The following is a 14,205-nucleotide window of genomic DNA, read 5'->3' as shown; positions in this document are numbered from 1 at the left end:
AATGTCGGAGAAGGCGAAGACAAAATGATGGTGCGAGATGACACCAGCCGCTGCTGATCAGGTCACGTCAGCCGACAAATTGACATGACAAAGGGCGCTGTGCCGAGCTCGCTAGCAGCCGGCTCGCAGGCGGGAGAAACGCCAAGATGTAACTTTCTTCGAGACACCTCAACTTCAATCTGCGCAAAATTGATGCACCAGAGACCCAATGCAGACAAAGCTGTAGCCATATACTAACTACTGGAACAGGATTATTATAGTCTCTTCGTGTTGTTGTTCAAGCCTCGCCATGTCATGTTATCTCTTGACAGTCCACAGCCATATCGAAGAAAGATACGAACCGGGTGGTGCTGAAGCAGACACAAACCAGCGGGACACACAAGGCATCGCGCTTGAGAATTTCGATGCGCTATGCCAGATTGAAACATCTGGGTGTGAAAGCGCTCCGCCCTTCGGATCCACAGGGCGTCGGCTTGCATCGCTTCGCTCATCAACAACAGGTTTCAGCAAGGGCGCGCGCAGAGCCATTACTAACAGTTTGACATTATTACCAAAATTTTCATCAAGGTAGGAACAACACGGGCTCAAATGAATGAGTCAAAACAAAAGTTGAATACATATAAGTAGAAGTGGAATCTGCCATTGTCGTGAACTACCTGAACACCAGTCATCAAGCAACCAAATCCACAAAAGTCATCACTCCCACAATTCCCACTGCTATAAGACCTTCAATCTACACTGTCCAGCCAATCAGATCACTGAGATCTCCCAGACCCACCACTATACACTTGCGCTTGCAAACAAAACAAACACCCACTTTATCAAACACAATGTCTCCTTCAAACAACTCTCTGAAAGACGCCTGGGCTGCGGTGAAGCGCCACGCCAAGGAGCACCACGACTCCGTCAACTCTGCCTATGCCGCCTACTACGGTGCGCCGGTGCAACCTCTAGTCCACACCCCTCGTGCGCGTGCTGTATCTCCCGAGGTCTCCAGCGAGCCCCGCCGTTCGTCGGTGGACAAGACCTGGAGCAAGGTCAAGAAGCACGTCAAGGAGCACAACCAGAGTGTCAACGCTGCCTACACAAGCTACTACGGCATCAACACATCGCGGACAAACACCCCCGGCACCTCTGCGCAGGCATCGCCCCGTGTCTCGATAGACCGCTCATGAGTCATCAGGACAACACTTCGCTGGGATCCTGACCGCATCAATCCTGCCGTCTAGGGTTGCTGGTTGGGATTTGAGCTCAGTGTGCTGGGCACACGCATCGCTCGAGCACACAAAGCATGCATTTCATGATTCAAAAGCATTTGAATTTCGGGTTCGGAGGAATACCCCTGGTGTTGGGAGTTTGATATGTGCTGAAATACGGTACATCTAGACGTGTTATAGAGTTAATAATAATGACAATCACAGACTTGCAAGATTTTCATACTCAACGTAGGATGGTGATGTTTCATCGTAAAGCCCTCAGCTGTACTTGAGGTCGTTAGTGGTTGCTTTGCACCTGAATATCGAGCCACCTGCGCATCGATGATTTGGTGCACTCACTTCAAATCGTAGTCCTTCCAGAGGTGGCGCTACCTTGACCTCGGCCACGTCACTTGAGCCTCCTTCGATGCTCAAGGTTATGCTTGGTGTAGTGGAATATATGCTCAAGCATATAGAGAGCACTTAAAAGCATGTTTAACAACTGAGGCAAAGGAAATATACTATGCATGACCAGATTGGACTCTTATGTAGCCTACATTGGCACCAAATTCATCGCTGTGGCTCATGACTATCGAAGGATCAATGGGTAATCTAGCCGTCAAGCATGGTTTGGTCGTTCCATATCAACGTGGTTTGTTTTTTCAAGTCTGCAATACTTCACGCTTTCGTGTCCACACTAAATAACCGTTAAAATATTTAGATACAGATTTTCCGCTGTCCGCGGCCTGGACTTAGTGATTTCATATTCATGTAGACGCTGAGCCTTCGTTTGCAAATGAGAACATTCGGTCTCTTCTAACACGAGAACAGTAGGTGAAGACAGCTCTCGAACTTAATTTGTTAAACGAGTGTATCTGAACTAAACAGTTGATGAAAAAGAATAGCGTACTTATGGTTTTCCTCCTCTACCAGATGCCATCGCTTTCCTAACTCTCCGTGCCTTATACCACCACGTGCATCGAAATGGCGTGCACTCAACTTTGCTTGGGCTGATCTTGACCACAGCCATTGGCGTACCTTTTTATTAGCTACTTTTTGAGACTGTTACTTAGTCAGCATGCTTACGAGGCATTTCGCAAACGGTACGTAGTTATTCCAGTGTTTCCATTCTGGGCATTCATGTGAATAGAAACATACGCAGCGGTATTTGAAGTATCCGCCACCTCCAACAGTCGGGTCCCGAGGAGGATCGTTGTTAGGTTTTACCCTGCCAGGATTATCGCCGGCTTTATCTTTGTCAGATCTGTTGGTTTTAGCACTTTCGGTTTTGCCTGCCATTGTGATCTCCAGGGTAGGAAACATCAAAACTGCAGCCCGCGAAAATGGGTACAAAAGCGGATTTTGCGGTTCGTGTCGTTTTGGAAAAGTTTCTTGTTCAAGTGAATCTAGCAGATGGTCCAGCAATATTGAAAAACTGTGTGTTTGTTGGCCACAGAAGATAATGGTAATGATAATTGAGTCGTCTGTTTCTTTTCGGTCTCTTCTGCCCATCCAAGGTAAGAAATTCAACCATTAATATAGTCATCGGCTTTATCTCAGGTCATTGTGATCCAATTGATATTCCATAGTTATATCGTCAGTCTTTGGTGATGCTGCCATACTCTTTGCTCTTCTGATACGCCAACATCCTGATGCGGTTCATTGTGGTGATGCCGAGCTAGAATTCAAACACGCAACCACACTCGGAAGTCGGAGTTTAAAGCCAACAATCCCGAACCTGATCCGGGTCATTCAAAGGGATGGGAATGAATGTTGTATATTTTCATCAACCTTTACGAGCCATTCCGAAATCCTCCCTTATATACCACTACTAAATACCAAAGGAGACTCAGTAATCAAACGCTAGCAGCCTCTACATGAGCTTAAGGATCTGTAAGTGGGCTTGTTTCACGGACCACCGTCCCAAACGAATGCGAATAACAGACACCCCCAGATCGAACAGGCCGAACAGCGTAAAACGGTATCACATGGTTATCACAAAAAACATGCAGCTCCCTTTGTAGCTTACGGCTTTGTGGCTCGTGCTCACGATATGGGTCCAACTTTGAGGTCCTGTACGCTAGATCTGGCTACAGCTACTTCGACAACCTATCTAGATATCAGAACAACGGGGAATATACTTCCATGTAGCGAAATCAAGTAAATTCAGCCTGTATAGATATTAAGCAGTCAAATACGACCTAGGGCTAAGCTTGCCTTGTAGTCGTTAATGTGGCAGTCAACATGAGTGGAATATACTAAGACATAAACCTAACCATCTTCTTACTCCAGAAGACATCCAAATGGCCATGGAACGTAGTTGGCATGCTACAAACATCGCGTCACCAGATCAACCATACCCGGTGACATCGGAGACTAATGCAGTCTAACTGCACGGCTATGGTTAGCACAAGTCAAACAATATTATACCGCCGTAGGCGATATCTCGCCACCCGTGGACATGAGCTTGTATGGCCAACTTTGGCCTCGAGTTGGGACTGAGATACAGAAAATGTGTTCCGCCAAGATATTCCTCTCGTAAGCGTCTGGGGAGCTGAATGCATTTATGCTGTAAATCCCATTGGTCACCGTTATTTGGTGCATCTGTAGATACTTAGCCCCGGCAGTGGCCATGAGTTAACTAGTGTACATGCTGCAAGAACTTTTCGGTCGCCCCTCCAAGCGGCCAAAAACCAAGTTTGTGCCTCCCATCTCCACGACGATACATCTCGCTCCGCTTTTTCCGTCGGAAACTCTCGATGTTCTGATACCGCATTGAGCGCATAAGTAGTACAGAGCCAATGAAGAGAGGTTGCTGGTACAGGGTCATGCACACCTCGGTCAGATTGACTTTTCAACACGGCACCTACATGGCACACAGTAACGGCCACACATGCGCCACTGAGGCGCAAGTTCGCGTATTGCAGAATGGCATTCAACCGGCCTGCCGATCAATCGGCAATTCCATCGCGTATTGTCGTGACCATCGGTCTTGGATGAGTTAGCAAGTGGATAATCGATCGGTCGTGAGCTTCCTGTAAGAATATGTGTTGACGATCTAAGTCCCTAGCGCGAGCATATGTATAGACCAGGGGTGATACGGTACACGGCAAAAGGAAAGCTTCGAGAAGATCAGCAGCTTATTCCGAGAATCAGACCATTATGCCAGCGATCCTCGTCTCGAGACATTCGCCTTGGTTCCTGGATTCGAGTCTGCAGCTGCGTAGAGTTTAGTTGTGGCCACCGAGCGCATACACTTGCACACTATAGCCTGTCAGTCATTCGTGGCCAGGGTCGCAATGCACCTCCCCAGAGTGAACTGCTTTTACATGCATCTGCAATTCGTTCGCTTATCAAATCAGCGGAAAAGAAGGGCCTTGACCACTAGATGCAGACAAAGGGAAACTTAGACATTCGCACATTAGCTCCATGTAAGCCTATTGGCGACGTAATTTCTTCCGGATCAAGAGTGTTCGTACATAGACGCGCACGACGAGGCGCTGAGGACTTCGCGCTGTATCCTAGCGTCCCAATCAACAATCTTTGTGGGCTGGTTAGTACCTCGTTTGGCGGTGGCTTGAGTCTCGATTGCCAAATATAATTCGCTACGTCGAGAAAACTGGAAATTTCTAGTATTGTCTGTTGCGTGTTAGCGTCGCAACTCGCTGACGATCTGCTGCATTGATTACCAAATTCTTCTGCGGTTTGCGGGGGGAGCATTCCAAGCATTGACGTCGGCTCGTCTGAACTTTCCAAAATCCATCCGGCCAGAGTGGAGAACGAGCAAGGTTCACACTACCAGCGCAATCTGCAAGGCGCTGCGGCTCATCTCTCATCTCTCATCTCTGCCCCTTTTCTAATTGACTGGTTCCCTGATAGTGCAGTAGGATCACAGTACAAGGATATGGAATTGACCGGTAGGCAGCCGGTTGCAACCTGATCTCAAAAGAGAGCCTTTACCGGGCCTTCGAGTCAAACCGAACGCCCCAAGAAATCGCATCCTTACCACGTCATAGGTTTCAGGTATCAATATTGTAATCACGCGGGCTATTTTAACCCAGAAAGCCATGCGAATCATCCCGCTCGACGTGTGCCGAACCGACCTCATCATGTCTGTGTCACCGTAACGGCAACATTACCCACCATCGATTGTTGTGGGGCCTACAGGGGTTTCGCGAAAGACCCAGGGGTCGCAGTCGCGGGGAATCCATGAGAGATTGCCACGACCCAGTTGCCGCGTGTTGTAAAGTTTGATTAAGGTCAACGGCATGGGAAAGGGTGTGTGAGGTGTGAGAGATAGGAGTAGGATCACAGTAACTTCCTTACCTTACGTATGTACAAGACACTTACGCCCACCATCAGCTGCAGGACAAAGGTATAAAGAATTGTTATTGGTCTAAGAACATTTCAGAAAGTCGCAAGATGCATACACGCGCCAGTGCGATATGCCATTCCCCAGTCTAGGGTCGTTCACGACGGTTTGCAAGCTAAAACAAATCCTCGTTGATCATGCACACGCAGATGTATTACCCGGATGCAAGGTGTTTGTTATCCTGTTGGCCGAGTCCCTGAGGCTGCTCATCGCAGGGAGGTCAAGCCACTCATCCGCTTCGCGTTCTTTTCACCCGAACGTACATGACATGTAAATGGTCAGCGTGATGCAGATTTTGTCGGGATCCGGGATTTTGATTGGCGATCCACGTGTATCATAGTAACTTTCAGCATATCTATCTGCTACGTATGTACGATAGAGACTTGGCGCGATTGCTGAGAGAGGCATGGCCAGTAGCATTGTGGCTTATGTGTGTGTGGCATCGTATAGTGATAGTAATGTAGTTGACTAACCTAGTCCTCCTCTAGATTTTGGGAACCTCCAAAGGTTTAATTAAATCAAGCATAAGGCAACCATAACCCAGGTACAACGAATAAATGGTTTGTTATATATTAAACTTCGTGTCAACTGGAGCCGTAAGGCGATAGATTGCCATGCGGGAAACATGCAGGGCTTGTGCTCGCTAATCCCGAGCTGCCGGTTCTCCAACTCCCTCCCCCCCGGCAGATCTCAAGCTTAACAAGATTGATATCGAACATGGTCAAGGTTGCCAAGCGTGCAAACCAGCTTCCAGGGCACGCGCGTTGGATCATGGTATAATAGAACTTTGTTCGAGGTAGCATCAATATGGTGGTATAATAGGTGTTGTGACACCTTTTCGGCCCATTCCCTGTGGCGGAGGTATTTTCGGAGATGGTGAGGCCTGGGTGCATCACAGTAGTCGCGCATACCGCGCAGGCGCGATTGGGGGTTAAGTATATAGCGGAGATGTCTTACGGCACACACGAGGCCCAAGTTTGCTATGAACGCATCTTTCAAGTTAATAAGTGATCGATGTAGTCTTCAATCATATTGCTATCCATTTCGGAGATCGAATTGTAACTACGCATCGTGCCATCATTGCTAAAACAGCACATGGACTACACACTAATTAGTTTCAACGGGTGCGGCTCCTAGGTACATGGAGATCCCATTCATTGTGGGGTTTGCATACTTTGGCCTGTTTAGTCTTAAAACAGGTCTACTACACAGTCTCACTTTCGTTCACGCGAAGACATGTAAATCCTCGGCTGGAATCAAGCACAGTATATATATGTATATATCTATCGGAGCAGGACCCAAAAGCAACTCATACAGATATTTTGACACATCCTCTCCGATGGCCTGCCTTCAACAGGCCGCACCGGGTATAGCTGCTCGCTAAGAGCACCGTTCAAGCACCATGTTTGATATCCTCATATTATGAATGGCGGAGAAATAAAGTCCTAAGGAACGATTCACCTCGAGTATATGTGCAAGGAACTAGAGACACGCTAAAGAAAGACAATGTGACGTAGCCTCTCAAGAAGAACGACTAAAGCAATGCCAAAGCAATTCCATGCCCTGCATGCTCGATGCTTGATTACTTGCACAGTTCAATCTGCAGGGATTGCACTCAGGTCGAATCGGCCAAAGAAGCAGGCCCTTGCAGGAGATCAGTAGAAAAGCAGTATTCACCGTGGTACCTAGAGTATCCTGATCATGGTCAGGATACTATACATTATCGAACTCGGTTGATTGTACTTAGGATGTGGTTGCTAGAAAGGAGTTTAAATAGGCTAAATCAACTCTTCAAACTGGGTTGAAATGGAGTACTTTCCTCCACCCTTTCACCATTTCGAAAGTTCAGTGAATGCTAGCCAGGCACAAATTCACTCTACGGCTTGGATATTAGTCAATTCCGAATTGCACGGCCCTGATGTCCATTAGGATGTATTCGACCCTAACAACTTCCGACCCTATATCCGACGGGTCACTCAACTGGAGATACTAGCCGCCGACCGCCGATCATGTCATAGTCGATGTGAACACCTTTGGCACAATGTGAGCGTATGAAGTCTGGGGTAATGCTTACCCTTCTAGACTAACATAGACACAAGTGAATAGTACCCCAAATACGGATTACACCGTCGCTGTATTTGAGAAATACATCGGGGATTGCCGCCGGAATTAAGACCATCAAGCAAGCCACGACGGACGTTACCGGCTGGATATCCTTGTTTGGAGATGCGGAAAGCGAGTGTACTGCGTCAGAAGTTATCCGAGTAGAACAATAATGCTGCGGTTTTCTATTCAAAGATTTCGTTTCCAAATACCCGATAGTTCGACTAGCTTAGCCAATCTTGGCCTGTGCAAGGACATGGGTGCTTGTCACTTGCAGGGGCCTAATTCGCACTAACTAGACTAGACTAAGTCTCTTCTGAATACTTGCATCCCCTATACGGATCTGTACCTAAATCGCGACGATGATGAACTCTGCACCATCCTTGTCAGACAAACTTGGAAGATTCCCGATCGGGCCCACCACATCAAGATCATCAACATCCACAGACCTCCGCCGCTCCGCCAGGCCCAGTACAGGGGTCAGAAAACTCTTTTCGTCCTGCTTTCCCATGCCTCCCTAGTGCTGTCCCAGTCGTGATGTGGGTGTGCACACCCTTTGTGGCTTGTGATCTATGTAGAAGGAGGTGGCTCGTTCAGACACACTGGTCGTTACCGGGGCTGGAAAGTACTCGCCATAGCCGTACTATTTTCTTGTAACCCCCGATCTATACACACCATATGGCTTCGAGGGCTTTTTTTTTTTTTTTTCCAACGGGCGTTATATCCCGACTTGTGACCACTGACAGTCGTAGAAAGAAGAGACCAATCTTCCGCTCCTGCCTCCCGCAAGCTATACTCGACATGAAAGGCTCGCCTGATTTACTTGAAGCTCGTTGTTCATTTGTGGATAGTGCAGGCATCTGCGACACCAAAGATTCCATTCTTGAAGAGTACTTTTCCTGCCCCACTCTACTTTCCCTTTGGTTGCCATCTCTCAACTTCTTTGGCTAAAGGCCGCGATACGAACTCTTGTTGGAGAATATCATAGGATGCGTTCTTTCTCGATACTGTAGATATGCTCAACCATTGGCGGCATGTGTGCAATCTCGAACCATAATGCCAACCTGCAACATCGCCTCCGACTTTTTGAACAGCTGTTTCGCCAATATGAGTGCAAGAAGCTCACCAGTTGAGCCACTTGTGTCACCAAGCCTGGAGGACATCAAGTTCCGTTGTCCACGGTGCCCACGAAGCTTCAAGCGCATGGAACACTTGAAAAGACATAGGCGTACCCATGATGGAACGAAACAGTTTGTATGTTCTACATGCTCTAAAGGATTTGCGAGAAGGTATGCTATACTTCAAGTTCACCCGTATTATTTTCATCTAACCTCTGAAGCGACATACTCCACCGCCATGAACTTATTCATTCGGCAACAACCCATGATGCAGCTGATACCAGAAGAAAGAGGGCTTGTCTAGAATGTGCCAAAGCTAGAGAACGATGCACGAAAGGGGCTCCGTGCTCTAGGTGTTCTGCACGGTCGTTGAAATGTACATATCCTCAGGGCAATTCTGAGGACCTGACACGAGCAGCGGTCCAACCCACGATCACAATTGATAGCCAGCAAAGGCATCTTCACTATCAGTCTCCCGAATATAGCGGCCTTGCAGCATTGAATATGACCACTTCTAATCCACTGACTGAGTATGGTCCGGAGGGATTCGGCAACATGCAATATGCAGATGTCTATCCTGGAAGTCTGGAAGGAGCCACCATCCCTGTGACTTTTCCACAAGCTGCCAGGACTCCGATCAGTACCAGCACTCAGAGTCCTGTTCCATCTTTAGGGGTTCCATCATCGACGCAGGACATCTATAACCCCTTCGGCTACGCACCAAGGGCCGCATCAACGCTCGGATCACTTCAAATCCAGCCAACATACAGCCCTGCTATTGCATCGCCGATTAGCTGGACTTCTACAACTGAGACTGCCGATGTCGCATACCAAGCTCTACCAGGGCTTGGAATCAGCAGAGTAGATCTCTCTCCGACATCACATAGCGAAATACAGTCGCCGGTGATTCCGATAGCAACAAGCTCGTACATGTCCGGCACATGGATTACAGACTCCAGATTGGTGCAGCAGAACTACAGTGATGCACGAAATCAGTCCGTGAGTTCCGACGCACCTTGCTCTAGCCCTTGGATGTCCTTGTCTACGATGAGAAGCACGTCACCAGCATTTCGTTCCTCCCGAGACGCACCAACACCAGTATCGCCGTGGAATGATACTTTCGGAGGCCTGAATGTTTCACACAGTACACCAACCTATGCACCTGTGCCACAAAGAAGGCCGAACTTTGCGACTATGGACCAGGAGTCGTTCTGGATCCCGCCATTGAGTACATTCTCACACGACAGAACAGAGACACACACTGATTTCCCAAGGATTAGTGTAATAGTGTATACCAAAATCGTGCAGCGGTTTCGAAAGCTCTGCATCAACCCGACAGGGGCATATGCATCATTTCTTAGCGTAGATTTCCCAAGCTTGGGATACTTGAATCTCTTTGTTGGTCTATATTTCCAACATTTTGATCCCGTCCTCCCAGTTATACACTCACAGCAACATGATTTGGATGACTTTTGGCCGCTTTCAGTGGCCTTAAGTGCTGTTGGCTGCCAATATAGCAAAAGCCCAGAGCTGTTAATGTGTGCTGGGCCATTACATGAATTTCTCAGGAGAGCGCTGGCTGTTGAGCTGGACTCCGGAAACTGGGCCCGGCATGTTGTACCACTTGCTCAGGCTCTTGTTCTTAGCCAAATCGGCAGCCTCTACGGTGGCTCGAAGCAGTCTATCGCTCTAGCTCGGGCCAGACACAGGACACTGGTAGAAATCGTGGAGACATATGGGCTGTTACGGTCCCAGTCGGGTTGGGCTCTGACAGGTCTGGTAGAAGAAAGTTGGCGGCAGTGGCTTGGGGATGAGACCAAGCGTCGACTTGGCTATTCCATTTGGGTAAGCATGTCTCTAACGGGAGGACCGAATGAGAGTTGGCTGACCACAACAATAGCTGTTAGATTCTATGTCGGCTTATCATTTCGGGCAGAGACCTCTCCTTTGTCTGGAAAATGCGCAATGTGAGCTACCATATGCGTCCCTGTGGACCGCCAAGACGGCATCGGAATGGCTGGAGAGGTTCAATATTCTGACCAGTAGGTCAGTTGCTCCTGTTGGTGCTGGTAGCAAACTCATACCGCCAGGAAACCGGACTTTGCCTGCGGCGATGAATGTTTTGCACTTGAACGGAGAAATGACGGGTGACCTCGGCGACTTTGGTCAACTCATTCTTCTGCACGGTATTTATGAGGATACGATCCGATCCAGGAACAATTTCTCTCCCACAAGATCCTCCCTCATACTATCCGCAAAAACAAAGAGGGAGGCAGCACGAAGCATAGCGTCTCAGCATCGTACGTCACTGGAATATGTCGAGATGATGAACCGAGCAGCAATGAACGATCTCTACCAGACTGGCATCGAACCCACGTCCGTGCTCCATCTGGCTATCGCACGAATAGTGCTACTAGTACCATACGACAGCATACAGATGTTGGCCAAATCCGTCGCATCGCAGCAACCAGGACGTATGAACCTGCCGGACAATGCCATCCAGGCGGAACAGGCGGTCCTCCACTGGGCTCAGCAGGCAGACGTACGTAAAGCTCTTTCTATCTCTTTCCCAATTGACTAAGCATACTAGCTAACACAATGTGAAACCCAGCGAAGCGCACGGGTGGCGGTAATACACTGCGGAATATGTATATGGCATCTGAGAAGGAACAGCAACAATGCCTTCTACGAGCCTATATCTGCCTTCCTGGCAACCCTGACGGTATGGGCATATAGCCGTTACACCTCTCGGACACTTCAGGAGGGCCAAGAGAAGGCCCTGGAACTTCTCGACAGGATACCAAGCGGAGAGGCTACCCGTAAAGCTGGCCCGAACGTTCGACCCGAACCAGAATTTATACAATTAGATGGCCCGAATGACGACCAGACGCTGCAGTTGTTCATCAGGTTGGGCGGGCCGTCAACAATACGCGCGCATATGACAGGGGTCGGCAACATATTCTCGTCGTCGGGTCCGGTGAATATCGTGAAGGAGGGACGCAAGATATTGGCAAGTGTGTCCTCGGTTTGGGGCCGCTCGCAGGAATATGCCGTTATATTGGAAGCGCTTGAGATATATAGCATGGATAACTTGGCGCACATGACCTGAGGAATACATCGACGGCGTTATCGTCTGAGATCGGGATCGATACATTGGACATACGGGATGGCCAAGAGAAAGAATACATAAAGATGCATGGACTTGTTAATTGTAATACTAATCGACCAACCGTGGCAAACTAGCTACAATCAAAGAATTCGAGTTGACAGTTCCCCTTTTGGCGGTCGTTTTACATCTCCATGTTCACCATCAAGGCCATATTGATGAGTTACCATCCCTCCGGGAAACCCCAAAGAGGATCGCACCTCCACTCTGAACTCGGCGTGCCCCACTCGGTCCAGCGAGCGGGATACTCTTTGACCTTTGAAAGAATATCGAGGTCCCAGGTCTCGACTCGCCGACCGGTTTCTGCGTGCCTGTGGTCTAGCATGACTTTGGAACCGCCCAGGTGCCACACAATCCACAACTCACTGAAAAACCCACGGCCCTGACAGATGACCAAGCTCTCTAAAGCAGAGCCCTGTTTCTGTACATCTAGATATCGGAACGAGGCAATAGCGTCAGCCTTGGTGAATTCGGTTTCGGCCATCCTATCGAGGAGAAATGGCTCGTCGTGGAGAAACACACGTAGGTGTTTGAGGGCACGCATCTCTGCAACGGCATCCAGATACAGGAGGTGCGCGTCGGGATGTGAAGTTCCAAAGAGATGTCGGCGGTGCATATCCAATCCTAGCCAAGAGACGTTGACAAGAAGACCCTTGAGTTCCGTGATCTGTGTCATGGAAAGCACAAAATTCGGGTTTGGATGGTGGAACCGAAGTTTCTCAAGCACACTAGCTGCATGTCTGCCAGCTGCGAGAAAGTCTATCAGCGTATTTGGCTTTATGGCAACCAGACAAAGTTCATTGACTGTGGTGGAACGCAAGAATCTTCCCATCCCTGGCGGCTCGGTGAGGCAGTCTTCGATGCTTTCAACGCTTTTGTAATTGAATACTTTCAACGTCTGCAGCGAGGACAGAGGGACATCTTCGAGTCGCAAAGTCAGACTTTCCAGTAGTTTTGGGTGCCCGATCGTCAATGATGTGAGCTGTGACCAGCGAAATGACTTCCAGTCGCCCCAGGCTTTGTCGGACATGACCAGGTGCCCATGAAGGGACAGCGAGGTCAGAGGGTGATACGTAGGCACGATGTTTTCCAAAGCCCATTGTTTCTCTTCCTCGTAATTTTCTTTCAAGTATGTCCACTCGGCCATAATTGACATCTCGAGGGTCAAGCTTTCTAGTTCTTCATTGATCTTTAGGAGAGCGGCAACCTCCTGCGACGCGCATGCAGGGTATCTTGTTTTGAGAGAGGGATAATACCCATCCTCACTGGAAGATTGTAGCAATGATGCCGAGAGGGCTTTCAAGGCATGGCCGCCATCCTTTCTCGTGGATAGAGACGACGTCATATACGACAAATCCAAGGAGCTAACGTCCAGCGTGTGCACGTAACGGTCCAGATGAATGGAAACCCTGCGTTCAAGTTTGCCAAGAATTTCAGGAATGGCCTTTCTCAACTCGTTGATGTGAATGTAATCGTCTGTTTCATCATCATTGTCTTCATCCCTATGTAGTAGCACGTTGCTATCTCCGATTATCCTAGACCCAGTCAAAAATAGCCGAGAGAAGGTATTGTGACTTTTGGAAGGCAAATTGGAACAGGATGTGATGCTTGATAGACTGTACAGAACAAAGTAGACGTGTCCGTGTTTGAACAAAAAACGAACATGGTGGCCATGTGTCTCACTTACTCGATCTTTCTGAGATGAACTAATAGGGGAACGAGCTTCTCCAGGCTCTCCAAGAATGTAACAGTTATGAGTCCCCTTGTGATAACGATTGAAACATTCCTGATTGCCTCGGATATGCGCTTATTCGAAATGAGATGGTCGATGTACGCCTTTTGTTTTCGAGAGCGATGCGCAGCGACGAGTGTGATGTCCTGGAAAAGGAGACGAGTCGCAATTTCATGCCACTGGTGACACACGAGATTCGCGTTACAAAGAAATGCGGCCGGCATTTGTGGATTGTCGAGCAATTGGGTGAGAATTAGCTCTTGAAGCTCGAAGCTTAAGTCCGTGAAGGAGCCCATGCTAGGTACGTCGCTGAATGCGCGATCCGAGTGATAGGTGCCACAGGGAAACAGATATTAGACTTGGAGAGCAGCAGAATCCACATTCTTAGCAAAACTTGGCGATATGCGAGTTCGATTTTCTTATTGTTTCTTACATATCCGGCAACAAATTTATTTCAACGGTTGTTATCTCGTTGCCTAACGCCCGGCTGACTAGGTGTTAAATTAGCTTACCGTGGC

General features: G+C 48.4%; 4 protein-coding genes across 4 annotated transcripts; 3 read left to right on the top strand and 1 right to left on the bottom strand.

Annotated features, from left to right (window-relative positions):
* BKA67DRAFT_311383 (uncharacterized protein) lies at positions 1 to 701 on the top strand. Its single transcript, XM_046096144.1, has 2 exons — positions 1 to 148; positions 250 to 701. Coding segments are annotated over exons 1-2 (324 nt in total). The 5' UTR covers positions 1 to 146; the 3' UTR covers positions 572 to 701.
* A 129-nt stretch (positions 702 to 830) lies between these two features.
* On the top strand, positions 831 to 1,175 carry BKA67DRAFT_536889 (uncharacterized protein; the record flags this gene model as incomplete). Its single annotated transcript, XM_046100226.1, has 1 exon — positions 831 to 1,175. One exon carries the CDS (start codon positions 831 to 833, stop codon positions 1,173 to 1,175), a length of 345 nt encoding a protein of 114 aa, XP_045957472.1.
* A 7,204-nt stretch (positions 1,176 to 8,379) lies between these two features.
* On the top strand, positions 8,380 to 11,898 carry BKA67DRAFT_647148 (uncharacterized protein; the record flags this gene model as incomplete). The annotated part of the gene is made up of 4 exons (XM_046105943.1): positions 8,380 to 8,960; positions 9,011 to 10,634; positions 10,690 to 11,331; positions 11,401 to 11,898. The coding sequence occupies exons 1-4, from the start codon at positions 8,728 to 8,730 to the stop codon at positions 11,896 to 11,898; spliced, it is 2,997 nt and encodes a 998-aa protein (XP_045957471.1). The 5' UTR covers positions 8,380 to 8,727.
* A 60-nt stretch (positions 11,899 to 11,958) lies between these two features.
* Positions 11,959 to 14,141, bottom strand: BKA67DRAFT_568831 (uncharacterized protein). The gene is made up of 2 exons (XM_046103059.1): positions 13,643 to 14,141; positions 11,959 to 13,490 (listed from the first exon to the last, which is right to left on the bottom strand). The coding sequence occupies exons 1-2, from the start codon at positions 13,981 to 13,983 to the stop codon at positions 12,119 to 12,121; spliced, it is 1,713 nt and encodes a 570-aa protein (XP_045957470.1). The 5' UTR covers positions 13,984 to 14,141; the 3' UTR covers positions 11,959 to 12,118.
* Between the last annotated feature and the right edge of the window lie 64 nt (positions 14,142 to 14,205).

This window comes from Truncatella angustata, assembly GCF_020726525.1.
Source record: "Truncatella angustata strain MPI-SDFR-AT-0073 chromosome Unknown BKA67scaffold_5, whole genome shotgun sequence".
Taxonomy (NCBI): Eukaryota; Fungi; Ascomycota; class Sordariomycetes; order Amphisphaeriales; family Sporocadaceae; genus Truncatella; species Truncatella angustata.
The sequence above is the reverse complement of the archived record's forward strand: the minus strand, read 5'-3'. Positions and strand labels throughout refer to the sequence as shown.